A 26,428-nucleotide genomic window follows, 5' to 3' on the forward strand; every position below is an offset into this window, starting at 1 on the left:
GGTTTCACTGTAAATAAAAGCTGCATTGGGGTAACCTTCAGGTTTTTTTAAGTTAATGAAGTTCAAGTATCTGCCAAACCTGTCCACCTTACCTTTTCACCCTTGCCTCCTGGAACACCAGCAGCACCTCTCTCTCCTGGGATTCCACCAGGGCCAGCAGGACCAGGACCACCAGCAGCACCAACATTGCCAGGCTCACCCTAGCAGCAACAGCATACAATGTAACACAGGTTCAAACCATTCACATAATTTGGAACAAAATTCTAGCATTAATGCCTTGCCAATTGCTATCTGCTTGTTTGTAAACAGTGTGAGTAGTAGTATTTTGTCTTAACCTATTGTACTTATTTTACTTTTTCAGCTAGTAAAGACATCAGATAGTGACACTCTCAGATTCTGTGGGCTCCTAAGGTTTTTGGCTGTCCCATACCCCAAGATAAACTTCTGTAGAAAGGTTACCCAAAAAAAATCTTGAAAACTAACACCCATATTCAGTTAGCATCAAGCCAATGTTATTTTGGTAGGTGACCACTGACTACTGTGCTAACATTTTGGGGGAAATGTTGATTAGACACAAGAACTTCCCATGTTTAAGTAGAGAATAAATACAAGCCAGAATGAATTTTGGCCAAAATCTCAGACACTATATCAAAACAGAATTAATAGTATACCAGTTGACAAGCTGTATTCCAAACTGGAGTTCCTCTCCCATCATCTATAGTACTAAACATAAACCCTTTTTTATTAGTGTCGACTAGCTGGGATGAAGCTTCACCACTCTAAAAAACGACCCATGGTATATAGGTAACCACCTATTGCCAGTAATCACTTATGCTCTCAGGAAAGAGGGTTTTGAATTGCTGTGGTCAGGAACTCAACAGTAAGGCCCTGGGATCTGAAAAAGGCATACCTTGTTACCATCAGGGCCTGGTGGGCCAGCGGGACCACGGCTGCCAATGGGACCGGCGGGACCAACAGCACCGCTTTCACCAGGAGGACCACGTTCACCCTGCATGAGACAGTCTGCTTTCAGTGTTGCCTTGAATTGCTCTGTGACATGAAGGTTTAAAAGCACTGACTGGTCACAATGACAACATGATTCATTGTTATATGAACAAACCATTAAGAATGGTATTGGAACTAAACTGTTCAGAACTGGCTCTAGCTTTTGACACAAGTATAGCAAAGTGAAGTGGGAACACCTTACATAATGATAACAGATGACAAAATACAAGTACTTCTTGAATATGGATTGTATTGTGCTCATTCTGGTAATGGCGTCTTGCATTCTATTATCAAATGAAGCTTCTGATAACAATTTGAGGGCAGATAACAGATTCTAGTGAAAACAGAGCCATAGTACTTGGGAAACAATTATTTTTACAGTTTCAAATGCCTGGTGAATATTAGAAAATAAAGGTGACATCTACAGCCTACTAATGTGAGCTGTACATTATAACATGTGTAAGGGTAAATTCTGAAACAGAGGTCACCTGGAGAACTGGAAGTAGCCAGGAGTAAAACAGGGCTTCAATGCACAATAGATCTATGAAAGATAGGAATAGCAGTTTTCCTAAAGATAGCTCAAATTATCCAAGTGTGCTCAAGCTGGACATCAGTGAATAATGTGATAAAGCATAATGGAGATTTTTAGTTATGCCGGAAAATCTGGGAGTTTGTATGAAAAGTATAATGTGGTCAAAGGACTGACCCAAAGAGAGACAGCACACTGCTAAAAACCACCAACGATGCAGAAGGCTAACTTACATTGTAGTGACATTCCCCAATTAATATATATTTTCATTATCTCTTTGTACATTTTGTTAATGACAGAGAGGCAGAGAAGGAAGAAAAATATTCATGAAATATGCAGATATCACAAAGGTGAAGCTCTTGTCAACAGGAAGAAGTGTTGGCATAACACACATGAAGAAGGGAATAAAAAACCTGCCAAACGGCTGTCAAAGTAGAAGTGAGACAAAATTCAGGAATGGCTGGCCATTTACTTAGCACCAGAAATTAGAAGTTGTGCTGTAAATGAGGGTTTAGCCTGGTGATAGCTAATAGCAAACAATACGATGTGAACATGAAAAAGGCAAATGTGATCTGGTACAAGCAGTGAGGTATTTTTTAGGAAGTGTTACTTTTGCTGAACAAAGCATCTGCAAGAGGCAATTTGGAATATTAAATGAAATACACTCTGGCCAGGTGCAAGATATATAGGCAATGATAAAGGGAACTTAGCTTAGATAGAACGGTAAAATGAAAGTTTAAAGAGGTCAAGGCTACTAATACAGCCTTGGGGCACTCAATATAGGGAGGAAAAGTGCTGTTTAAACTGATTAACATGACTGATAAAGAGTGAATGGGAATATCTGTCCTGAATACATTTAGTCTAGAAGTGACAAGAAGCAACAGAAGTAGTTTAAATATCAGCCTCTTTAAAGATGGATCTGGAAAGCAAATACTTCATCAAGCATTTTATAAACTACTCCTTGCTCTTCATAAATGGGACCTTTCTGCCATGCAGCAAGGCCTCTGCACAAAGCTCTTTACAAGTGTTTATTCACGGTGCAGAAATAAAGGGAAGTGCAGGGCATTATCTTCTAATGACTATTCCAGGCTCTGGATTCAGTCCACCATTTGCTCACAAAGACATCACATGGGAGGTTAGAGTTGGCTAGTAAGAGACAGTACGTCTGAAATGGTCAGGCTACAAAAGTCTGCACACAGGCAGTGGAGATGAAAATTCTCATGCACCAGGCCTCAGTGTAAGGGTATAGGATCAGCTTTTTGTCAGTCACATTCTTGTTGTGAGGTTCAGTAATATGGGATATTGTTACTTGGGTAATATTCATATTGCTTATCTAGAAGTTTACTAACATTGGCAACTATTGAGATATATAATCATGTACTCTGACACATGCAAAGAAAATTCTCCCTGACTCTGGGAGTCTCCTGCAATAAGCTGTATTCTGTAACTGAAAATAGCTGTTGTCTTGAGAAAACTTGGATATGTATAGGAACTATTATTAAATACATAATTAAGATGGTCTATACTAGATTTCAAATGAGTTACTCACTCTTGGGCCAGCAGGACCAGGGACACCAAATTCACCATGAAGACCCTAGAAGAGAGTAAAAGAGCTGGTAAAGTTTACCTCTAAAGTAAACTTCTTAGCTTAAATTGTGCTTTATTTCTAAGCAGTATACAGAAATGCTTCTCAAACTGCAGCAGCGTATTGAAGATCTTCACACTAAGATCTTCACCCAGTCTTTTAGATACAGATTTCAACCTTTTCCATATTGCTGAATAATATCTCAAAGCACACATGAGATAATAATTCCTCATCTAAAGAAAGATTTGGCTATTAAAGTACAAGTTCATTTTTCAGGTACATGCAATGTAAACTCCTTTACACGGACATCAAGAGATGTGCTTATGACACATTGGATACAGATTATGTCACACACTTTAACTGAGCAGGAACCTAGAGTCTGAATCACCACTGAGCTACCTCAGTTGTATGCCACTGTGAATTCACAGAAATCAATTAAGATACAAAAGCATAGAACTGGAGTAATGCAGGTTAGATTGAACAGTGAAGATTTCAAAAGAGATTTGAAGTAAAATACTTGTTATGTACCGTCTTCTCTTTTGAGGAAGGGGGCATATTTTACTGCTGCTTAAGGCTTGTAAAGCTTTGCTCAGTTTCACATCACAACTTGAAAAAAATAAGTATATTGGAAATCCTATCAGACCTTATTAATTTGTGGCTAGCTTTAACAAAGGGGACTATGAAACTTTGCATATAGCATGGAAGGTTTTGTTTTGGCAAATGAATCCTTCACCACATGTGCAATTGTAAACGTAACACTTATGCAATGCCTGCCCCTATTTGTGGAGTACCGTATCTGTCACTCACCCTTTCACCTGGTTTACCAGCTTCACCTGCTGGACCCGAGGGACCTGGCAGACCCTAAGTGTAAAGAAACAAGAATACAAATTAAGTTACGGCATAAGCACTTCATGGTTTATAAACCAAATATAAGATTGAGCGGCACACAGCTACTTACCTGGAAGCCAGGAGGGCCAGCGGGACCTTGTTCACCTTTTCCACCTTGGTTGCCCTGGATGGAATGAAAACCAAGTGATTAACTTGGAAGGAGAAATACAGCAAAATGGATTTTAAAATGAGAAGTCTCATTAATAAAGAGTAAACCACAATTTGGATCTGTGTGGATGCTGTTACTTACAGTGACTCCAGGAGGACCCTGAGCACCGTTGTTTCCCTCTGGACCAGGAGCACCCTAAATCACAGAATCACAGAGTCTTAAGGGTTGGAAGGGACCTTGAGAGATTATCAAGTCCAACCCCCCTGCCAGAGCAGGACCACCTCGAGTAGGTCACACAAGAACTCATCCAGGTGGGTTTTGAGTGTCCTCAGAGGAGACTCAACAATCCATCTAGGCAGCCTGTTCCAGTGCCCCACCACCCTTACAGTGAAGAAATTCTTCCTTGTATTTCATTGGAACCTCCAAGTAGAAAGCTGTTATCAAATTTTTGATTCGTTATGAGTAAGATCTCTCTAAATTGATTCTGTGCCAAAAACAAAGGTCTCTGGCCAAATATTTTGAACCTAATCATTTACTTGTAAGAGTTTCACTGTCAAAGTGTACTAAAGATGCTTACATGTTAAAATTCTGGAGATTTGTAGTTATTTCAGCATATTCACTTCATTTGGAATTACAGATTAATTGCTGATTGCATTTTTCCCAGAATAGACAAATTATTTGATTCCTTAAACAGAAGAATTAGTAAGTTTCAACTATCAGGAAGAAGTTGAAAATTTACAGCATAAATTAATAAATTTACAGTATAATACACGGTCCTCAAAAACTTGCACAGAAAGTGCTGTTTTTTTCCTCTTCTTAGGAATCTAATACCCCATAATTACCCAATTAATACCCAAGAAGAGTAGTTTTCATTTATCCCTTAGCTAACAGTCCCCACTGACTTGAGGCTCCCTTGAGGGGCTCTCTTGAGGGAGTGCTCTCTTGGCAGTATGCACTTCCAAGTTGTTTTTTCTATTTCATCCTCTATTCATTCTTGCACAAGACAATGCTATCTTGTTATAGAGGTTTTAAAAATCTACATTTTTCTCTCTGTAGATTGATAAAGAACACATATCCACATACCCGAGGGCCAGCAAGACCAACATTGCCTCTTTCACCAGGTTTGCCAGGTTCACCCTGGAGTTGAAAGAAAAAGACAAAGAAGTTTACCAAGACTTCATATTAGATTCAGTTTAAATTACTAAACAGAGATGGATATTCTCCTTGCCAGATTTATTCTTACTTTTCTCTAACCCTAATTAAAACACCTTTAAACCTCCATCTGCCTTGTTGAATCACCTAGAAAGAATAGCTAAAAATGAATGTCTTTACTTTTCAAAATTCCATTCCTTTATTTTATGAGATCACATTTCACCACAGTCTGCATATTATCCTATGCAATACTCTGTGTGTGTGTGTATATATATATATATATATATATATTTACATACATATGTCTGCATGTGTGTGTGTATAGCAACACCACAAATCCAGGAGATGGTTATTGTTATCTGTGGCCTCTGTGTGACATGTCAAGAACCCCACTGAAATCACTGGTAGCTTTTTCTTCTAAATTGAGAGTTTTGGATTGTGCTCCATAAATACAATACTCTTGGAACTGCAACTTAATCTTGGGGGCTAACCTTTACAGAACCTTTAGTGAAGTGTATATACAGAAATGATAAAATGGACATGCAGAACTTACAGACATATATTATTCTGATCACTTTGATGTCCAAATATTCCTAAACTCATGAAATTGTTTTTCATTTCTTTAATTGTATTTTAGATAACTGGAAAATAATTTCAAACAGAACTCTTGAATGGAAGTGGATGCCATCCAACGGAAAGGCACAGAGAGATGTGTTTGATTGTTAGAGTTGGGGGACCTATAGACTAGCCTGAAAATACCTTCATAGTAATAGAAAATCTCTGTACTGTACTTACAGTGGGACCTTTTGGTCCAGGGAATCCAATGTTGCCAGGCTCACCTCTATTACCAGCTGGACCGATTGGCCCAACCCTACCATCTGCTCCAGGGAAACCCTAGAAGAAGAAATCATACTATTGAAAGGCTGGGGTAATTCAATTAAAGTTCAGTTTTCAATGAAATGTGCACTGACAGGAAGCAAATGCATTTAACTTTTAAACACTGTTTATACATTGCATGTTGCTCTATTCTCCTTTTTGTAGGACGGTACATTTCTTCTCCCCTTTCCAAGACACAGGCCTGATCTGAGACCCACAGAAATGAAAGGAAACTTTCTCACTGATCTTCTTATAGTATTGCTGGTTTTACCCAGAGTTGTGTTAGAACTCTTGTGCTGAGATTTCTGTTTTTTAAAACTCTCTGTTTCTGTATATGTTTCAAAGGCAATGGGGAAATAGAATGAAAAGTAAGGTACTTACAACAGGGCCTTCCTTGCCAGCAGGACCTGGGCTTCCAGGCTGACCTGGGAGACCCTGAGAAAGGAAAAATTTCATGGTTTTAGAAGGAAATAAACTCACCCAACAGTTAACCATTTTTTTTTTCTACATACACATGCAGAGATGCCAAGTTATCAGTATATGCTATGAGAACAGGACTGTATGTCCTATTAAGTTTTCATCTAAAACACAGTGAAGTTTAGTTTGCTGGTGTGTGCTCGCATGCCAGTTGAAAATCAGTATAGGTAAGTACCTGTGTCAGATAAAACTTATTTAGGCCCTATCTCAGAAGACAATTTGCTTAAGTGTGTGCAGATGTCTCTTTCATTTTATGGGGTGATGTAGGAAGAAAAAGAGCATACTTTAAAGAGGATAAAAGACAATGACATGGACATAATCTGGCTGCAGTCAGCACCACTAAAAGTAGATTGCTTTGTTCAGTCAAATCATTTGCAAAATAAATTGAAATAATTGAGATCAATCATCTCACATTATTTTAGTAGGGTTTGCTTTTCTTTTAGTTAGTGAAAGAAGACACACAGTCTTCAGCTTTTATCTTAATGATCACATTCTGTAAATAATCACAAGTGGAACTTCCTCTCAGAAGTCAAAGCAGTATCCAGGACAAGGGGGCACTGCTCCACAAGGTAATCAAATGCTACCATATACAAAAGAAACTATTTTCAATAAATGTTTTGATGCTTCTTAATCCTTTCCTCATGAATGTTTTTTCAATAGAATGGTGGAAATGCCCTAATTTTGTTTAGCACAGGCTGCATTGCTGCAGTTGGTTTTCTGAAGAATTTTGTCCCTAAAGTCGTTTTCTTTTTGCACAGTTCAAACTTACACCACAGAGTTCAAACTTACTCTTGGACCCATAAGACCAGGCTCACCAGGACGGCCACCATCACCATTAGGACCCTTAGCACCAACAGGACCACTAGGACCACGGTTACCAGCAGGTCCCTACCAAAACAAATATAATCAGGCTGAGGTAGCAAAAAGCATCATGCATCTGTATATATGAGAAAATGAGAAAATCTTACCATGACTCCAGCTCTGCCATCAGCTCCAGGGAGACCACGAGATCCAGGAACACCCTGCAAGTGAACACAAATCAAATCAAGAAAGGAAAAGAAAGAAATCTGTTCCTGTAAGGTGTATAGTACTTGAAAAATCTCAGCCTTCCAAGCAGTGTTGCTGAATTTGAGATAAGTGCAGGTCTAAGCACACACACCTCAGTGTAAACGTATATAGTTAAAATCTCCCTCACTTCTTTGAGATTTCTTTAAGTTCTAATCTGCTTGTATCAGAACATTTTCAGTGTTCCTTGCATTGTAATCTAATATCGGCTCTAGCCAGCAGTTGAGATCCCACAACCTGACACAGAGTTTCACCTTCATTTCTCTGTAGCATGTTACTGGCTTCTCTATGACCCTATACACTTTACCTAAGGTGCAATACTGAATCTTGATTGCTCTAAAAAAAAATCTAGAGGGAACACTGCCATTTTTTCCTATTATTTTCCTTCAATTTCTTTCCTGTAGCAGCCACATGCCTGCTGAAGTTCACTGAGTGGTTTCCTCACCCAGTGAAAAGCATATTAGTCACACTTGAAGACATTCAATTGAAATGTTTTGCCTCACATTCTGAGTGAGACAATTATCTGGTTTAAGCAGTTAAATTCTATCATAAAGCTTTAAAAGTAATCAAAGATAATTCATTAACACAATGGATAAATCATAAAGCTGTAATTACATTAGAGATATGATAGTAAAGAGCATTAATACAAAGCAAAAATAGTGTTGGTCCCAACTAATCAAAAGGCTGAGAATTGCAAATGATCTTTGTTTAGCAGCATTGATGTAAATTTAATAACTCATGACTACTTAATTTGCCTTTATAACTAGGTTTATTTCCTCTTTCCTTTTTGCTTCCAATCCCAGAACATGAAGAGAAAACCTACTCTTAAACCAGCAGGGCCTGGGGGACCAGCAGAACCGGGTTCACCATTGCTGCCTCTCTTGCCTTCCTCACCACTAGGACCAGGAGGGCCAGGGGGTCCAGCAGCACCCTGTTTCAGGCAAACAGAGAAAAACAAGAAATAAGATGCTGTGTTGCAGGTACTATCAGGCTTTTTCAGTGAAAAAACCTTTGAGATACTTCCATACTTACAGGTTCACCCTTGTTACCACTTTCTCCCTTGGCACCAGCAGGGCCTGGTTCACCCTGGAGTCCAAAACAAAAAGAGTTTATAGAATTAAGCATAATTCCGAAAATCTGTCTTCTGCCTGGACAGCTTTTTCATTAATCCAAAAACTCTTTAATCATCCAATGCCATGTCTGACTATTGTGATAAATGGTCAGCGAACATAACTGCATTTTTGGCTTAACAGGTTCAAAATCAAACACGTGAAAGACGCTTAGAAATGGCAGTAACTGAACTACAATGCATTCAGGACTGGCTCCTCTACCAAAGATACACATCGAGGGCCTGACTGTGAGGTTGCTGCCGTATCTCTCTTGATACTATCAACACGGCCAGAGCTTAACTGTCTTTGCACTCAAAAGGAGTGCAAAGTGAACCTCTTAAGTCTCAGCATGTGAAGCAAGCAGTGAGATACAGAAACTACAATGTTTAATTTTAGTGGAGCAAGAAAAAATGTCTGCTTTAAATACAAAAATATATCCAGAGGAAATCTTTTACATCTGTGGACATTGTGTTCAACTTTCAAATGAAGTCATGCGGTATACAAGGTCACTTACAACAAGTCCTCTGGCACCACTAGCACCAGCAGGGCCAGGAGGACCAGGAATACCGCGGGGACCAGGCAGACCAGGAGCGCCAGCAACACCAGGAAGACCCTGTCCAACAGAGGGGGAAAAAAGATATTATGAACCCATTATCTTTTCTATTCCACTAACTGAATTGGGGTTTTTAGGGCAAAATATGAGTATGCCTGTACTTACAGCTGCACCCTTAGCCCCTGGAAGACCATTAGCGCCAGGGTTGCCCTATTAAGAAAGATAAAAATACAATATTGGTTCACTGAGTCTCAAGCGCACAATATCCAACAATAAAGTCTGGGAACCTTACTCACTGGAGGGCCAACAGGACCACTAGAACCAGGAAGTCCAATTTCTCCTCTTGGACCAGCAGGACCAGTAGGACCAACATTACCAGCAGGCCCGATTTCACCCTGTTTGAGAGAAGAACAGAGCCCTCTATCAGTGTACCCAGTGTTAGTGCGATAGTGGAGCAATTCTCTATTAACCTGACATTAAGAAGGCAATCATATCTATATCTACATATTTCCACTTCAGAAGCCAGAAAATCAAAAGAGCTGAGAGCTTTTATTGGATTTTAAAAGGACTGAAGCTGCAATGTCTAGCCAGGCTCCATCAAAGCTGATGGCTAACATGGGAACAACAGATGCTCAGCATATCTGAGAAGCTACATTATCACCAAGGATTACACAGAAAGTTGATCTAGAAAATCAGAATTATGATTCTAGTCAGACAAGACTTCATGGTTTCCAAAAGTCTTACCTTTTGACAGGAATAACCAGAATCTCCATTTCTCCTTAACTTCCCTGCAGCTAAATTATTTAGAGGTCTGGCAAACAATAGTCTCTTTTCTTCTAAAATTGGATCAAAAGCTCTGTCTGTTGTGAAATGGAGTTTCTGTACTGTGTTAAGGGTAAAAAACTGTATTGCACTATATGTAAGTGTATGCAACTCTGAGCTAATTGGCAAACGGTCTGTGAAATTTTTAAGTGCAGTATATAGAACACTTTTGCCCAAAATTTTATGTCCTTCCTTGAACAAAGTAAAATTAAAAGTAATGAGACTCGTGCCCAGCTAAAAATACTAAGATCTGAGCAATAAATTGAATCTTTTAAGTTATAGTCTGTAGGAGCAAAAAAGTACTGCCCTAAACCTGGAAAGTTTAAATGCAATTTCTCAACTGTAATTTCAAGAATTTCAAAGTTGGAAGGAGCTTGATACTTAACTGCATCTTCTCGGTCTTCCACTACTTCTGTAAAATGACGTTAACGGCTCCTTTGCTTACTTATCACCATCTATGTCACCCTTCAAAGGTATACACAACTGCATCACATAGGAAGCAGTAAAAAAAGAAAAAAAGGTCATGGGTCCTCCTGGATCTGCTTGGCATCAATCTTTAGCTGTGAAATAACTACCATACTTTAAATTAGCATTCATATGTAATGTTTCCCAAACACTGCAGGGATTCATCCTCATCCTGATCTGTAACTGATAAGAAAGCACTCCCATTACAGAGAGGGTGGTTTTTTATTGCCTAGCAATACTAGTTACTCTTTTTAATTTTCACTATCAGATGTACCAACAGGAGCAGATATTCATACCTTAGCACCAGGACCACCTGGGAAGCCTGGAGGACCTGCAGCACCAATAGGGCCCTAGGAAACAAAAGGGGAATAGTTGTGTAAAGGTATTCAGTAGTGACAGAAACATTTGCTTGCTGATGTAAACAGATTTTAAAAATGCACATTTACTTACGCACTTCTGCACATTTCTATCCCAGAATATCAGCTGCCTTTTGCAACTCCAAACTGACAGATTTGGTTCACTACAGTTAACATCAAGATCAATGCTGGAAAGCATTCTAAGAGTAGCTAAAGAAGGGTGAATTAAGCCATGATTGGTAAAATCTTGTTTTGAGGCCAAACACCTGAGAAAGAATAAACAGAGGACGGGCAGAGACAGTCTCTGCAAGGCAAGATGTCTTGCTGTACAGTCCCACAATGAATGGAGAGGAGCACTACATCCTAAAAATGCAAGCCTCAGATAGCTGCTCCCAACACATTTACTGTGCAGGGCTAACTTGTGTATGTTTTCACATCAGCAGCTCTTCCAAACTACTGGTCACATTCAAGAGCCCTGTGTTGATGACAGCATTTGTGCTTCGCCACATGTGGGAAGAAGGTTACTAAGATCTCTGCACCACTTTACATGCCAGTGCTTGGCAGAACTTAATCAGGGTGAGTAAGAATGTCCTAGAAATTGGGTCAGGCTTAACAACAGCTGAGGGCAGGAGTTTATTCTAGTATGTGCATAGATAAAAAATCTCTTGATCCATATCTGAAGTATACATTTTGAAAAAATGAACATGTGCAGCCCCGTTGCCCTGTCACTAAACTGGCTTTCTTCATGTCAAAGGCAATGGCATGTCAGCCATTCTGTTGATCCTACTATATCTAGCTATTGCTGTGAGATCTGTAAGTACGATGGGAAAAGCTTCCTAATGTACAGTACCCAGACAACACAAGATGAATTCATAGCCTTTGTTATTCTTTAATATAAATACAAAAGAATGAAATCTCAAACTCATTGATAGTTATTGGGGACTGATACCTACTTTTTTTGTCAGGTAACATCTTTCAATTATAAATACTTAATATAAAACTGCCTCACAAATCCAAGGAATAAAGATGGCTCAGCTGGTAGAGCAAACAGTAATTGGCTTCCAAGATTCTATCACCTACTGTATTCATTATAAACCAGGAATTCCTGGTTTTGCATAACAAATTAAAAATCAAGGCCTTTAAGAGATGTATGAAAACATATACACTAAGAATTTCCATTGCAGTGATTCTTGAGGTTTTTAAGTCTTAACAAGTGCTATGCAGAATGTTTACAGCATTGTAACCTAATTATGTGTAAAATTACTTTAGCTTGGCATAGACACTGGGATCCAATGCAACTCTGTTGCTGTCCATTCAGGGTAACATCTCTGCCATCAGCAGCTCCGGACTATTTTTCCTACAGTAACCCAATTGCCTTCAAAATGGCTGAAATATTTTGGTTCTACCATGAAGTATACCATCAGATCTTAGGTATAAGGTCTCTATTTACCTGCAATTGAAATGCCCAATCACATATATTTTTTAAATACCTCGTACAGGAAAATTGAAATGAAACTGAAATCTATGCAAACATTCTACTCTGTTAAAGACAGATGTTTCAAGTGACAAGGAGTATTAAAATCAACTTCAGTAATATTAACAGAACAAGAACATCATCAACACTGACTCAAATTTTGAAGACAGGAAGGAAAACCAATTTTGGGCTATACCTGAAATTTTTACAGCTTCAAAACCATACCCTTCTATACACACCTATTTCACAGAAACAAATGAGGCTTACCAAAATTAGTGGTATGCTACGGCAACACTAACTTCTTTTAAAGGGATAAATCTGCAGTAGATCAGCACTTACTAGAGTAGTTATTGTTTACTGGTCAGATCAGGAAAAATTGTATCTTACTGGTCTATCACACTAGCTCACATAACTCAGGTATTTGTGGTGAATGAAAAAGTTTAGCTCCTGTTAGTCAGACAAGATAATGTTGCAGGTGCAAAGCTATATCCTGGAGTGCATGTAATAGTTTCAGAATGTATATAATTACAGTCATCTGCAACATGTGTACAGTATGTATCTCTTAAAAGGTATAAAGTCTCTTTAGTTTGGGGATGAGAATCTGTTAGGTTGTTGGAAATGAGAATTCTGTTCATTGGGTGTTTCCCTATGAACTCATCAGTGCAAAAGAGAGAATATTTGACTCCTTTGATATAGATGTGTTTAATATAAATCCTGAGGCTCTGAGGATATTGTCTGCAATGGGTTTATATTTTATTAGTTCTTTTTGTGATGATCTGATAAGCAACAAAAAACTGTGTTAAAAACATTCACACATCAACTTTTCAGAAGCCCCAGAAACCCTCTATAAGCAGAAAAAGGGACTCAAGGCCTACTGGAAGCAGATTGTCAAAAGGTCAAGACCAAAACTTACAGCAGGTCCAGTGGGGCCAGTGCTGCCATCACTTCCACGAGCACCCTGTGAGGACAGGACATGGTAATAGTTTGAAAAGATAATCAAAGATCAGAGAAAGGCACATTAAGAAGCTGGTCACGATGACAAATGGGAAGCCACTTACAGCTGGTCCAGGGGCACCTACTCTTCCTCTCTCACCAGGGAGACCACGAGCACCCTGAAAGAAAAATTGACTCATTTTTATCTACTCACTGACCATTTATAGATTTTTTTTTTCTGTTAAGTCTCTATATGAGGTGTGATGCAGCCAGGCAATTCTATCCTAAATTACATTAGAGTAGCTATCTAGCTGGAGTGTCAATGATGGCAAAAATTGATCAAAATGTTGGCTAAACAACATCTATCATATTATCATTTTCCACAGAAGCAAGAAATACTTACAGGTTGTCCTGGGGTACCATTTTCACCAGGGGCACCAGGTTCTCCCTATGAAAAAGAAAGTTTGCAGGCTTGAATTACTTTTTCTGAAGATTGACAACTGGTAGTGATATTTGAGAATGTTGTGTTTCAATTCACAACTCTTTAAGGAAGTAGTGTTAAGCTCTTATAAACAAGCAAGAAGGAGAATTAGTATTCAAGCTTTTCATTGTTATATTAAAAGTTCTTGAATACTTACCACATGTGAATAAGTCAGTAGCATTAATATTTCTTGTGATACAATATGTTTATTTCAAGAACACTGCTATTAGGGGCTGAAGTGGAATGAGAGAAGAAACTAAGAGGGGAAGAGTTTGCTATGGATGTTTCCAGACAATATTTTATATACTTTTTTTTTGAGGATAGTGTTCAAATGAGCATGAAACTGAAGAGAGTAAAAAGCAAAAAGACTGTGAAGATCAAATAGTCTTAACTCAGAAGAGCACTGCATCTATTTTTTTTTATCGGAAAGCCTTACATTAAAGCATGTGTCTTACACAGTATAATTTTGTAGAAAACCAAGACGTTTTCATGTTAGTGTGCTTTAAAATAACCCACTGTAATGCAAAATACAACCCATGGAAAAGCAGAGATAGCAAAATCAGTCTTAAGTGTTGCTGGATAGTCAATCATCAGGAGCCCAGTTCTGCAGCTCTTACTCATTAAAAGCACTAACTTGACTGAGGGCTCAAGAATAAAGCCCCAAGAACGAATTCTCATGTTAATGAGTACATATTTGTCTTATGTGGATCCACTGACTTCTAGATTATTGCAGCTGGGTAATGTTGAGTGACAACATGGAAGAGTAATTGGAGAGGCCTTTATATGTCTTTCACTAGAAAGACTTATGAATGCATCCAACATTTGTAGATTTCATCTTTACCTTGGTGCCAGGAGTACCAGGTTGTCCCTTTTGACCATCCAGACCATTGTGTCCCTATAATCAGCAGAAAAAAAAAATTAGTATATATTTTACCACAAATGGCTATACACAAACTCTTAGCCTTGTAAGGTAAATCCTTCTTTCCAAACAAAATAATTTCCCACTAAAATCTTATGATTTTTTTTAAATCCATCTTTCATACCAGGAGATATTCAAAGCTTCAAAGATGTTCATGTGTTCTTAACTTTGAGGAGATTTCCAGGTGTTAACTTTTCAGGAAAAAAAATATGTGTATACTCACTCTAATTCCCTTAAAGCCAGGCAGACCAGGAGTTCCAGGGAAACCACGAGCACCCTAAAGACACACAGTGCATGAATGGTTATATACAGCAAGAAAGAAAAAGTTTTTCAATAAAAGTAATGAATGGATTTGGACCAGGGCCATCCAAGTGAGGAACACAGTCCTTTCCCTAACTTCCCAGGACCAGACTTGTTCTAAGGCTAACAGTAATCAATCTGATTTTCTAGTTCTTGATGTCAGAAATTTCATGCGTTAATGTGATGTGACAGTTGTTTTATCTTTCTGTGCCAACGTGTCTAATCATTTGCTCCTGTGTAACTCATCACTATATCCCTTCTTTTACTAATCACTGGGGAGAACGCAAAACATGCCCATAACTACATGGTATCTCTGAAGGTAAGGACTGAAATAGGATTAACCCATACAGGGAATATTGCTAGACTGATAATGTAATATAATTCAGAAATGTTGTTAGGCTGCATTGGTAAGAGAATTGTTTTGTATTCTATACTGTAGATAGCTACACACCTGAGGGCCAGCAACACCTCTCTCACCGGGTCTTCCAGGTTTGCCAGGGTGACCCTAAAAAAACACAGTAGAAATGCACTAAGAAAGCAAGCACATTTTATCAAATCACAACATAAACTATTAAGAAAAGAAAAGGCATTAGCAAAGTTTCTCTCATTAAATACTGAAGAGTTTTTTAGCCTTCAAGTTTCCTTCTCCCTGTTTTCAGGATGCTAAACATTTATTTGGAGAGGTTATCAAGTTATCAATTTTTCTGTACATTTCCAACATACAGCATCTCTTCTACTGTAAAATAATTATTTCAAGGGTTTATTTTTTTCAAATCAGTATTATAGAACAATGTAAAAATTATAGCCAATCCAATAGAATGCTTAGCTTAACAATAACCTTATGTTAGACTTGAACCACAACCTCAAAAGAAATAAGAAACGTTTAATAACCACTTACATCTTCACCAGCCTTTCCTGGAGGACCAGGGGGACCGCGAGGACCCTGGGGACCCTGTTAAAGATAGAGTGAGGGTTACTCAAACTATCACTCTTCAGGTAAGTCTTTTCACTGGTTTCTGACTTGAGTTGGGGCATTGCTGGAGCCTAATTGACTTTGCAATCTGAAGGAGTCTGAATCTGAATGTTCAGCTCTGTTTCTTCAAGATCATCGAGCAGGAATATCCAATTCAAACATTCAAGAACATGCATTTAGATGGAAGAAATGGGCCTAACCATGACAGGTCTATTTTGGTGTCCTCTTTCCAATGCTCACAGCGTCTGCATGTGAAACCTGTACTTACTGTTTGACCAGGTTCACCAGGCTCACCAGGAACGCCTTGAAAACCAGGAGGACCCTAGAAGAGGAGGGACATTTTATTAATGTTTGAACAAGCTATTTAGTGATTTTACAGGTATGTCAATGTTAGTCAGTAGGAGAGATAAGACTGTACTTACAGGGGGTCCAGATGCTCCAGGTGGGCCCCTAGGTCCCATTAAACCCTAGAGGACAAAAATTACAAATATTTTTCAAAATATCACCATTATATAAACTCATCTATATAACATCAGTTCCTGTTATACCTAAAACATGGGCAGGCATTACAGTTTTCAGTGTGCTTGAATTTGCATGGACTTGAGTGCAAACAGGTCTTCTAATGGCAATGAACCAGGACAGAATCCAGTGAAATCATTAAGAATGTACCATTGTGGCTGGGAACCTTGTGATTAAGCTTCTTCACCTATTCCGGCTTGTCAGCAAATGCAGTCTCTCCCCTCTTGTACATGAACTTACAGATTTTAAAGATGAGGCTTACAGCAACACATTAAGAAAGACTGTGTTTTTGGGTCTGCCTGTCAATTTTATGATGTTCAAGAATGATGCTGGAAGAAAAGATCACTGCAATGGTAAAGAGGAAAAAGGAAAAATAAAGGTATATAAATGGCAGCATTACCATGAAGTGGGAGGTTCACAAATAATTTTTTGAAAGAAATCAAACAACTCTTATATGTTTTGTGTATAGATCTCTTTCAAATAAGGATTAACTTCTACTTAAATATTTCATTGTTTCCTGGTTTTGACTAAATTCTCTTCATTTCACTTCAAAAATAAGTTACTAGTATTATACTCTTCTTAACTGAATTTAGAATTTGCATATATCTTGAAAAAAAAGGTAAAAAAAAGAACTTTTTAAAAGGAAACTTCCATAGATAGCTGCACTTTCTTATCAGTTGTCTTTACAATCAAACAATTTTAAGCTGAAATTTAATTTAGGTTTCTATTGTTTAAATGAATGTTTTATGCAATTTTTCAACAGAAATCCTTATGGTTTTAATTGATTTTAAAACTTTCTTGGGAACTCTTTTAGGTTTTCTCTTCACAAGATCAAAATAACGGGCCAGCTTTTCAAAGGCTTATGTTGCTTTCTTGTAAGACTGGATACTTTTTAGTAAGGGGAATAAATCCATATTAAATACAGGCATTTACCTATGGAAACTAAAGTAATCTTGCAGGTATAAAAATATGCATTAATTCTAGGAAGAAAAACTCTTTCTGGACAGTCTGAATCACATGTGCTGCATAAGCCCTGTGAATCTTTTTACAAATTATATTTCATAATTGTTATATCCTCCTTTTTCTATCTCTCTCACATATTCTTTAAGAAACTTAAAAAATCCTCACAGAACGTAGATTCTACTGCTGTTGCTGTCAGAAACTTTGACTCAGCGACTGGAACTTAGAAACTGTGACACCCGAAATAAATTCCTACCTACATTTTCTGATTTATTGTCAGAAACTGAGTGCAGAATTTAATTCAAGATATTCCTGTTTTCCTATGTTTAGTATATAAATGGATGGCAGAATATTTTCAAAAAAGCATTTAATATTACATTATTTTCAGGAAAGGAAATAAGCACTTGATCCAGAACAATCCTAGGCAGCCTTCATCCTGTTGCTTGCTTCTCAGATGCATTGTCTGGGATGTCAGCATATGTGGTGAATTTAAACCACATTTTGCCATCTGTGTACACTGAAAATATCTGCTACCATCAGGAAAGGTTAGAAATTCATGTAGACGGGCAATAGGCTCCTTAAACGTCCATTTCGACACAGTATACAGTAACCAATAAAGACTCCTCCTCAGAATAGCCTTGTAGTAGCAAGTACTAACATTCAGTCGTTGAGAACCAAACATGGTGGCCAACCTCCTACCAAACCTGTGCAATTCCAGGATAGCTAAAGGGTTGCACAGCCACAGCAGAAAAACGTTCATCAACTGGAGCTGAGAAACTGAGCTACTTTCTAGACTTATGTCTGCTTTAGAGAGCAAACTATCTCATTCCTAAAACACAATCTTCTGTCTCAATATGGGTAAAGTAATACTACATCAAAGTACATGCATCATCTGACATCAGATTATGAGATTCATTGATTTGTAAAAGCATGACGAACAGACAGAACTAAAGCATGGGACCCAGCAGTACTATATTCAAGTTAAATATACAGTCCCGAGACTAATTTCAAGTCCTAAGACTGTATTTCAAACACTTCACTTGACCAACACCAAAGGACCAGTCTACAGTCTGACTCAATATATAATAAAAACACTAATTTTAACACCATGCTTTGCATTAAAACAGCTAGATTAGACTAAAAGGAAAATAGTAAACATTTTATTCATGCAAGTTATCAAGTGCTAAATCACATATTTACCATAGGTCCTGGGCCAAAATCAGCTGCTTTAGATGGATCATATTGAGCAGCGAAGTTCTGTAGGTGATAAAAAAAATCAAAATTAAACTACTAAAAATTCTGATTTAAAATGTAGTGATAATTATTCTTCTGACATCTAACTGTCATCTGACTTGCTATACTTGCTGTACGGTATTTTAAAGCAGCATACAAAAAACCCAGTAAACAAGGCCCTATTATAAATACATTTCTAGTCACTTATTTCCAGTTGCTTCTACTATGAAGGCCTTTTCACACAATGGCCCCAAATATCTACACAGTAGTGACAGAAAGACATTGCAACAGTGTGAACTGAAAATTAAGAATGTAAACTCAGTGCTTATGTAACATTTAAAACTTTCTTGAAACTTTAAAATCGTTCTGCCTAATTTCCAATAAGGGAAGCTACACATATTTTTTCCACAACTTAAGTAAAATCCATGTACCAGCCCTGACTATCTGATGAGGTGGGCCCTTTAGCTTCAAAAAGATATGAGGAGCATGCAGCCTCAGAAATGCTGCATTGGATTTTTCATCTTATATCAATATAATTTTTGTAGGCAAATGTTTTTGTAGATTACATTTTCCCTCTTCTCTAAAATGGAAAAAAGCTCTACATACCACAATTGAAAACCCATTTCTTGCTTGTTTTATTAGCATGTGAAAATAATAGAAAATAATTAAAGCAGTTTGAGATTTGCTAATAGGAAAATAAATTATTGCTATTCATACTCAAGACAAAAGAGTATTCTTCCATGCAGAAAGGTTAACTAAACTTGATCAACATGACACTGTCAATGTCTTCTTGCTCCCCGTGCAAGCTAATGTCAAGCAAAGAGTTAAAGCCTACATTCTACAGAGAATACATGATGAACACTTCTGCAGAAAGTGCGTGTGCATCACACTCATATTCTGCAGCACAAGTACAGATAGAAAGTAAAAATTCTAAAGGAAAATATCCTGACATTCTAAAGGACTTTTAAGAACAGACTTTCAGCTTAAAAGCAGTCTTCTTCAGCTTATTCCAATACAGTTGCTGTTTCTTGAACCTAACTGCAAAGTGCTGTTTATTTTCCCTATCTGGTTAACAGCACAGGTTTCATTCAGTTGGTTTCTAATCCATTCACGTTATGGCTGTATAAATTTAGTGCAATTAACAGGGTTCATTTGCTCCTATGCATAAGTCTTTGTTGAAAACAGAATCCAAATTTTCCAAGGAAAACACAGATTCCAAGGAGAGTTTCACTGGAACTGGGACCATCAGTTTCTTGCAGATCACAAGAGCAGGTTTCCTCTACTCTCCAATGTAACATCAGTGTTTTCCAGCAGATTTGCTCTTAGTCTTAGGCACGAAACACGGATTATTAGTTTCAGTAACAGAAAGTTCAGATGCCTTACTCCGCCAAGACCTGGAGGACCAGGGGGACCTGGAGGACCTGGTAGACCATCTTCACCATCTCTGCCTGGTGCACCTGGTGGACCCTAGAGTGAAAAAGAGTATTATAAAGTGAAGAGTAGAAGTGGCTAAAGAAATCTCTGAAGTGATAAATTCATTATCAACCAGGCCCAGCATACACTACAGCAGTGCTATATATGCACTTCCAATAAATGGCTAACTTTAGAAAACAAGCACAGCCCAAACTTATATCACCTTGCCACATCTCGAATCAGATATTTATTGTAGTCTCACATTTAAGAAGTTTTATGGGGGCAACATTATAACTATGCTAAAAAAGTGAAATCTCCAAATTGGGAAGTTTTATTTTAAACAACCAAATTTTGGACCCATGAATACCAAGTGACCCATGTGGACCCACACAGCCTGTCAGATTCTGTTAGTGAGAGCCTAAAATTTGACCAACTGAGGACTGTCTGAGGTCAGTCCTACTGGCACAAACTAACATAGGTCCAGACTTAGTCAAAGGCCAGTTTTTAATCAGTCTACACTATTTGCTGGTATAATTGCAAATTCAGTGACAATGAACCAGTGCTTTTCTACAGAGTTTTGATATTGCCACTCTGTCGGAACTCCTACTACAGCTTGAAATTACATGTATTCAGCGCAGGAACATTTGCCCTTGTTCTTTCATCCTCAATGCACAAAGCTAACCAGGTTTTGCCATTGTGGCAATGGAGGTGAGATATTTCACTTGGTCTCTGTATTTTGTGCCCAGTCCAGTGCTAGATGAAATCCATAAGAAAAGTCTTCCAGATTTCTAAAGGAGCAGGATTAGGCTTGCTTCCTTTGGGACAAAGCAAATACCTCATTTCATTAAACAAATTTAGTTAGTGGGAGCCTAAAGCAAATATCCAGTTGACTATACAGATACACTCTTCCCAATAGATCTCATTATGTTTGTCAGCATATTATGATCTAAGAAATCTTCAAGAGCTACTTATCAATACTATGGCATTTTCATATTCAGAAGATACAAGGCAGACATGATGACTACATACTGCCCAGATAAGGACATGAGTTTCAGAATACCACTTCATAAAAAGTAGCAGTGATGCAGAAGTAAATCAGAAAAACAGTTATCAATATGAATGAACATTAAATTTTTCAACTGTCCTTATTTATGGTTACTTTTACAGTCACCTCTAACAGTACAATATTCGCTTTGATTAATAAAAGGTAGATGATAAATGCCTGGATGCCAAGAAGAGAGCTTTTTCAAGCCACCTTTGGAAGCACAGATACAAAATGATCCTTAAAGTTAGCTTTGTGTATTCAGGTTTGATGTAGAGAGCTTATCCATATATTGTATTGTTCAAAGACTACATCTTTCCCTTCTGCATTTTCTCGTACTATTTCCACTGTGAACAGCTGGAAAAAAATTTTTCAAACCATCACTTGGGAGTGCTAAGCTGCCATCTGAACTCAGGCTCAATGATCATAATTAGGTTGATGAGGTATTGCTTGGGCAGAATTTGGTAACTTGATTTCTTTTTGATGAAATTGTACATGCAGGCTTCTACAGGTACATTCATTTAATCTCACATCAATGCCTAAATTTAAGGTTTTTTTCCTACTGAAACAACTGTTGTTCAAAGATCACAAACAAACTAATATCAGACTAACTCCTTACCCTTTCTCCCTGTGGCCCTTTGTCTCCTCTAGGGCCCTGTTAGGAGAAAATAAAATGTAATGAGTTACCATGGAAATTTTTGAGGATGATACAAGGAAACTGACATTAAAAATGCGTGGTGCATGTGAAAAGGGGAAAGAAGACTGCATATTCAGGTCTGATAGCTATTTTCCACAGACAACATATTCTTTTTCCACAATAAGCTACTGGAAATAGATTAGTCACTGTCATTACTATATCACTTAAAAGTATCACTGCAGAGTCTACAGAACTACTTGTAAAGTTGGGTTTAGTCCCTACTGAATAACTGGCTCTAATTTAGCAGTAGTGACTTTAAGAACTAAAATAAAATCTATTTAGTCTTTTAGACCCATATGGACAATGCCGTACTGCTCAATTCACGTGAGTATTTCCAAAGAAACTCTGATTGAACGGGAATGCTACTTTGATGCAGTATAGTTCTTGGTTCTGCTCTTGGGTAAAGCAGCTAAAATAAAATATTGGAATTTAACCTGGTGTTAAGATGTTGCACTCATTCTTCCCTCCTTTTTACTTCCTACTCATTTCAGTGCTACTGCTATTCTCAGGGAAAACTGGAAATAATAAACATAGTCAGTTTTCCTTCCATCCAATATTCAACAAAATATTAATATAAGAATATTCAAAATCATCTCTATTTACACACATATCCCCCCCCAAAAAAAGCTTACCTTCCGCCCTGCTTGTGTCTGGAAAAGACAAAGAAGAGAATTAGAAAAAAAATACACAATTTCCCCAATATTTTAAACTAAAACAACATACAAACTTAGACTCATCTTCGTACATAACTGTAATTTTTCTCAGTGCAGTATATTTAAGTATGACCTATGGTTTTAAATTACTATGAAGACTAGGAGTTTGTTATGTAGCAAAGACATACCTAACTATGTTAGAACATTCTGTTGAAGACTTACAAATTTATACCTTTTACAGTCTAAAAAATGCCATAAAAGAAGTCCCATCTTAATTCTTTCATAATCCTTCTGTGCAAGGAAATTTAGACTGTAGGACTGGCTTTAAAGTAGAGTCATCGCCAATCCAAACTGCCAGGTATAATGTCCAAACACCACTGCTCCGTTACTTTCTCCCCATGGTCTTTACACCTATGAAGGCAGTCTCTTAAAAGGGCCGTCCCACTTGAGAAATTGGGGTGGGTACCTTTCCAGGCAGTCCCTTCGAGGTTTAATTGGTATATTTCCATGACCATCTTGGGAAGTAATGTTAGTAAATAATGCTGCCATGAAAAAGAAGTCTAGACTGTTAATTCACGTTCAGTGTTATAGATTAGATAAAAAAACAATCATACTGACCTGTCTTACATCTGGAAAAAGAAGGGAAATAAAAAAATTGATATAATTAGAATGGATTTAGTTATTTCAAAAGTTTTATACTTCAATGCTTTTAAAATAAAAATACCATTTAGTTAATTTTCTGAACGCAAAAAAAACATTTTCTTACTGCAATTTCTTACTTTTAAGGTGATTCACTCACAGGTGAGACTGAAATACATTTCAAACTCAAAACAGACTTGCTAATGAAATTAAAACAATATGGTTGATCAAATAAAAAGGCAGATATCTTCTATAATCCTGTTCTAAATATACTTAAACATATCTCCAGAGGAAAAGAAAAGCACATATTTTCATGTGTCCATCCAACAGATTAATAAACTTAGACAAGTTGACAAAAGTGAAGATATTAAATTGTAGGAGTAATCTTAAATTTTAGTATAAATGTCCCCATCAACACTTTTTATGGGTAATGGTTCTACCCAAACATATCTATTCCCACAATTTCCTGTAAAATGTTATAGTCTGTAACATGGAACATTTTTAAGCTATTAAACATCAAACAGCAAATAATTTTATCTCGGCGTGCTACTTACTACCAAGTACACACTTGTTAATTAGTTGGAGATACTAACTTTCAAAAATCTGTTTTCTGAATCTGAAGCAATTTTAGATCTATTCTGGCTGAAAATTACCAGAATAAAAAGACCTCGCGTCACGCTTTAATTTGACATTATTACGAACTGACAGGTTGTTGGGTGTTTTTCTACAAAGTGTCACTCCGGCAATGTATGACCGCACTAAACTCAGATGATTCACAATCCAGCAACACGCTGAGAATACTGAGGTGCTGAACACTACAAGGCACTGAAACACCGCGGGAGAACGTCGATGGGCGATACTAACTCAACGTAAAACTAAACAATGACTGCTCCCAGGTGATGGTGGTACTGGCTGTCGACTGCACTATCTTATTTCGGGGAAGGCGGGGACGTCCGGTACGGCGGGATCCCCACACGAACCGCGCCGCTCCTCAGCCTTCCCTAAGGCGCTGCTACCGCTGCCCGTCACCGGAGGGGAATGCCGCCCCGCCACAAGGGCCCCGCCGCGGGCCCTCCGGCCTCCGCCGGGCCACAGCCCCCGTGCCGGCCCCCGGCCGCTAGCAGAGGCGAGGCGGGGCGCGGCCGGCAGCGGGCGGGGCGCAACAGAGACCTTCCCGGGGGCTACGAGCACCAGGGGCGGGCAGCGCACGGTTGCTCCCTCCCTCCTCCGTCTAGGAAGGCGGCAAAGCCCAGGTCCAATCCAGCACTGCAAAGCAAAGGCGGCGAGGGGCTCAGGGGAGACCGCACAGGACGGTGCAGAAGCTCCGCTCTCCCCTGCCAGCTGCGAGGGGCGTGTTTCTCTCCCACCGCAGCGTGTGCGTGTGGGGAGCTGCGCTTCTCCTACAGCGAAGGAGGGACTAACTCCTCTTCCCACCGAGTGGCGGGGAGCCGCTTTGCACCCGCGGGGAATCCCGCTCCATGTTCGCACTAGAGCTAAGCAGTATTCCTTCCCTGCCTCCCTCCTGCCTCCTACGGTCTTTCCCTCTCCAGAGACCCCTGGGGGCCGCCGCTACCTTTCCCCGGCTGGAATGTCTCCCGAGACGCCCCGCAGCACGGCGCGCCACAGCAGCCTCGCTTCGCCTCCAGGGGGCACCGCCGTGCACGGCGGCGCATGGGGTCCCGCAGCAAGGGCCCGTCCCGCGCGGGAAGCACGGGCCCCCCGCTCTCCCACTCCTCCCGGCTCCCCAGCTGCGAAGCGCCAGCCCGAAGCCTCCCGAAAATGCGGTCTGGGTGCAGCCTGGGTTCCTCCACTCGCCGCCAACACTCTCTTCGTAGCCCTTAGGCATCTGCGTTCTAATCAGGTTTTTGCATTCTCCTTTGCATACGACCCTAGCTTTTGTTTTGTTTTGTTTTTCGGAGTGTGTGTGTGGGGGGGGGGGGGAATGTCGTTGGCCTTTTGCCATCCTTTTCTATTTCTGAGGGAAAAAAAAGAAGCCAGAGTCTGATCTTGGACGGAGGTGGCCCTTTTATGAGATAACTCTATAGCTTGGGAAGCTGCAGCTCCCCGCAGATTTCCATCCGTGGGGAAGACGTCTGGATAGAGCGTAGAGTAGGACAGCCACCCCCTGACACCACCCATGCCACAAACAAGCTAAAAGCACTTACGTTGGCCTGTTGCTAGGTATGAAGTTACTGCAAGCAGCAACAAAATCCGCGTATCCACAAAGCTGAGCATGTCTAGTTGCAAGACATGCAGACTCCTTGTGGTGCAGAGTCCCTGGTCGGTGGTTAGCTATTACCTACGGGACGCAGGCATACAGTCTTGCGGAGTAACTCCAACCTTAGCAGAAACCTGCCGCCCGGGATGCTAAATTAATCAAGCCCCACTCCGCCCTATTTATACCGCAGGAGGGTCCCCGGGGCTGCGAGTCACCGGCGGCGGCGCAGCCAATGGGCGCGCGGCGGCCGCGGGGCCCGCGCGGCTCCCAGGCCGTCACGTGCCCGTGTCTCCGGCCCGGCGCGGCAGCCTTGGCAGCGCTGCGCGGGGTCGCGGGGGAGGGGGCGGGGGGGGAGCGGGGAGGCGGCGTCGTTAAATTGGTTCCATGCTTTGAGGACGTGGACACTTTGAGGCTTTCGGAAGGAAAATCTGACTCGTCTGAGGTTTTCTTTTTTTTCCTTTCAGACGTCCCCCGCCCCTCGCGCTGCGTTTCTGGGCCGTGCGGCCGGGAGCCTGGCAGGGGCCCGCGGGGCGCTCCGAGGGCTTTCAAAGCAGGAGCTGTCCAGGGCCTGCGGAGCCTCCGGCCCCGCCCGGGTCGCGGCGGGGAGGCGCCAGGGCAGTCGGGTGGAGGCTGAATCCTGTGCTCGACCCGCCGATCCCAGCGCAACCGAAGGCAGAAGGCGACGCTGCCCCTCGCTTCCCCTCGGCGCCCGGCCCTTCCAGCACGGGGTACGGGCAGCCTGTCACCCCGCTCCCTCGCATTTCCTCGCGGCCAGCCGGCGTGGGTACCCAGCTCCCCGCGGCGAGCAGGGGGACAGCGACAGCTCTGTCGGCCCGCTCGCCGCCGGCCGCCGCAGACCTTTCGCATCCCGGTGGTTTGCTCTACCCAAGGGGAGCTCTCCGGCCAGGGCGCCGGCAGGGAGCCGCCAATTCCATGTCCCGGCTTCGCGGCTGCTCGGGCAGAATGCATGTGTTCAGGAGGAG

At 40.1% G+C, this 26,428-nt stretch overlaps 1 protein-coding gene across 1 annotated transcript in view; it reads right to left on the minus strand.

Moving 5' to 3' along the window:
• COL1A2 (collagen type I alpha 2 chain) overlaps positions 1-25,583 on the minus strand; it is a 38,991-nt gene extending 13,408 nt beyond the window's left edge. Inside the window, exons 1-32 of the mRNA XM_061997153.1 lie at positions 25,393-25,583; positions 23,207-23,217; positions 22,568-22,585; positions 21,858-21,893; positions 20,167-20,250; positions 18,751-18,807; positions 16,494-16,538; positions 16,340-16,393; positions 15,997-16,050; positions 15,550-15,603; positions 15,022-15,075; positions 14,721-14,774; positions 13,802-13,846; positions 13,524-13,577; positions 13,379-13,423; positions 10,932-10,985; positions 9,645-9,743; positions 9,514-9,558; positions 9,310-9,408; positions 8,719-8,772; positions 8,510-8,617; positions 7,590-7,643; positions 7,411-7,509; positions 6,526-6,579; positions 6,064-6,162; positions 5,200-5,253; positions 4,258-4,311; positions 4,078-4,131; positions 3,927-3,980; positions 3,084-3,128; positions 911-1,009; positions 93-200 (exon numbers count right to left, since the gene is read on the minus strand). Of these exons, the coding sequence (XP_061853137.1) occupies positions 93-200; positions 911-1,009; positions 3,084-3,128; positions 3,927-3,980; positions 4,078-4,131; positions 4,258-4,311; positions 5,200-5,253; positions 6,064-6,162; positions 6,526-6,579; positions 7,411-7,509; positions 7,590-7,643; positions 8,510-8,617; positions 8,719-8,772; positions 9,310-9,408; positions 9,514-9,558; positions 9,645-9,743; positions 10,932-10,985; positions 13,379-13,423; positions 13,524-13,577; positions 13,802-13,846; positions 14,721-14,774; positions 15,022-15,075; positions 15,550-15,603; positions 15,997-16,050; positions 16,340-16,393; positions 16,494-16,538; positions 18,751-18,807; positions 20,167-20,250; positions 21,858-21,893; positions 22,568-22,585; positions 23,207-23,217; positions 25,393-25,462 (1,968 nt within the window). The 5' untranslated portion in view covers positions 25,463-25,583. The remainder of the gene's footprint in view (positions 1-92; positions 201-910; positions 1,010-3,083; positions 3,129-3,926; positions 3,981-4,077; positions 4,132-4,257; positions 4,312-5,199; positions 5,254-6,063; positions 6,163-6,525; positions 6,580-7,410; positions 7,510-7,589; positions 7,644-8,509; positions 8,618-8,718; positions 8,773-9,309; positions 9,409-9,513; positions 9,559-9,644; positions 9,744-10,931; positions 10,986-13,378; positions 13,424-13,523; positions 13,578-13,801; positions 13,847-14,720; positions 14,775-15,021; positions 15,076-15,549; positions 15,604-15,996; positions 16,051-16,339; positions 16,394-16,493; positions 16,539-18,750; positions 18,808-20,166; positions 20,251-21,857; positions 21,894-22,567; positions 22,586-23,206; positions 23,218-25,392) is intronic.
• Between the last annotated feature and the right edge of the window lie 845 nt (positions 25,584-26,428).

The sequence above is a fragment of the Colius striatus genome, chromosome 5 (assembly GCF_028858725.1).
Source record: "Colius striatus isolate bColStr4 chromosome 5, bColStr4.1.hap1, whole genome shotgun sequence".
Classification (NCBI taxonomy): Eukaryota; Metazoa; Chordata; class Aves; order Coliiformes; family Coliidae; genus Colius; species Colius striatus.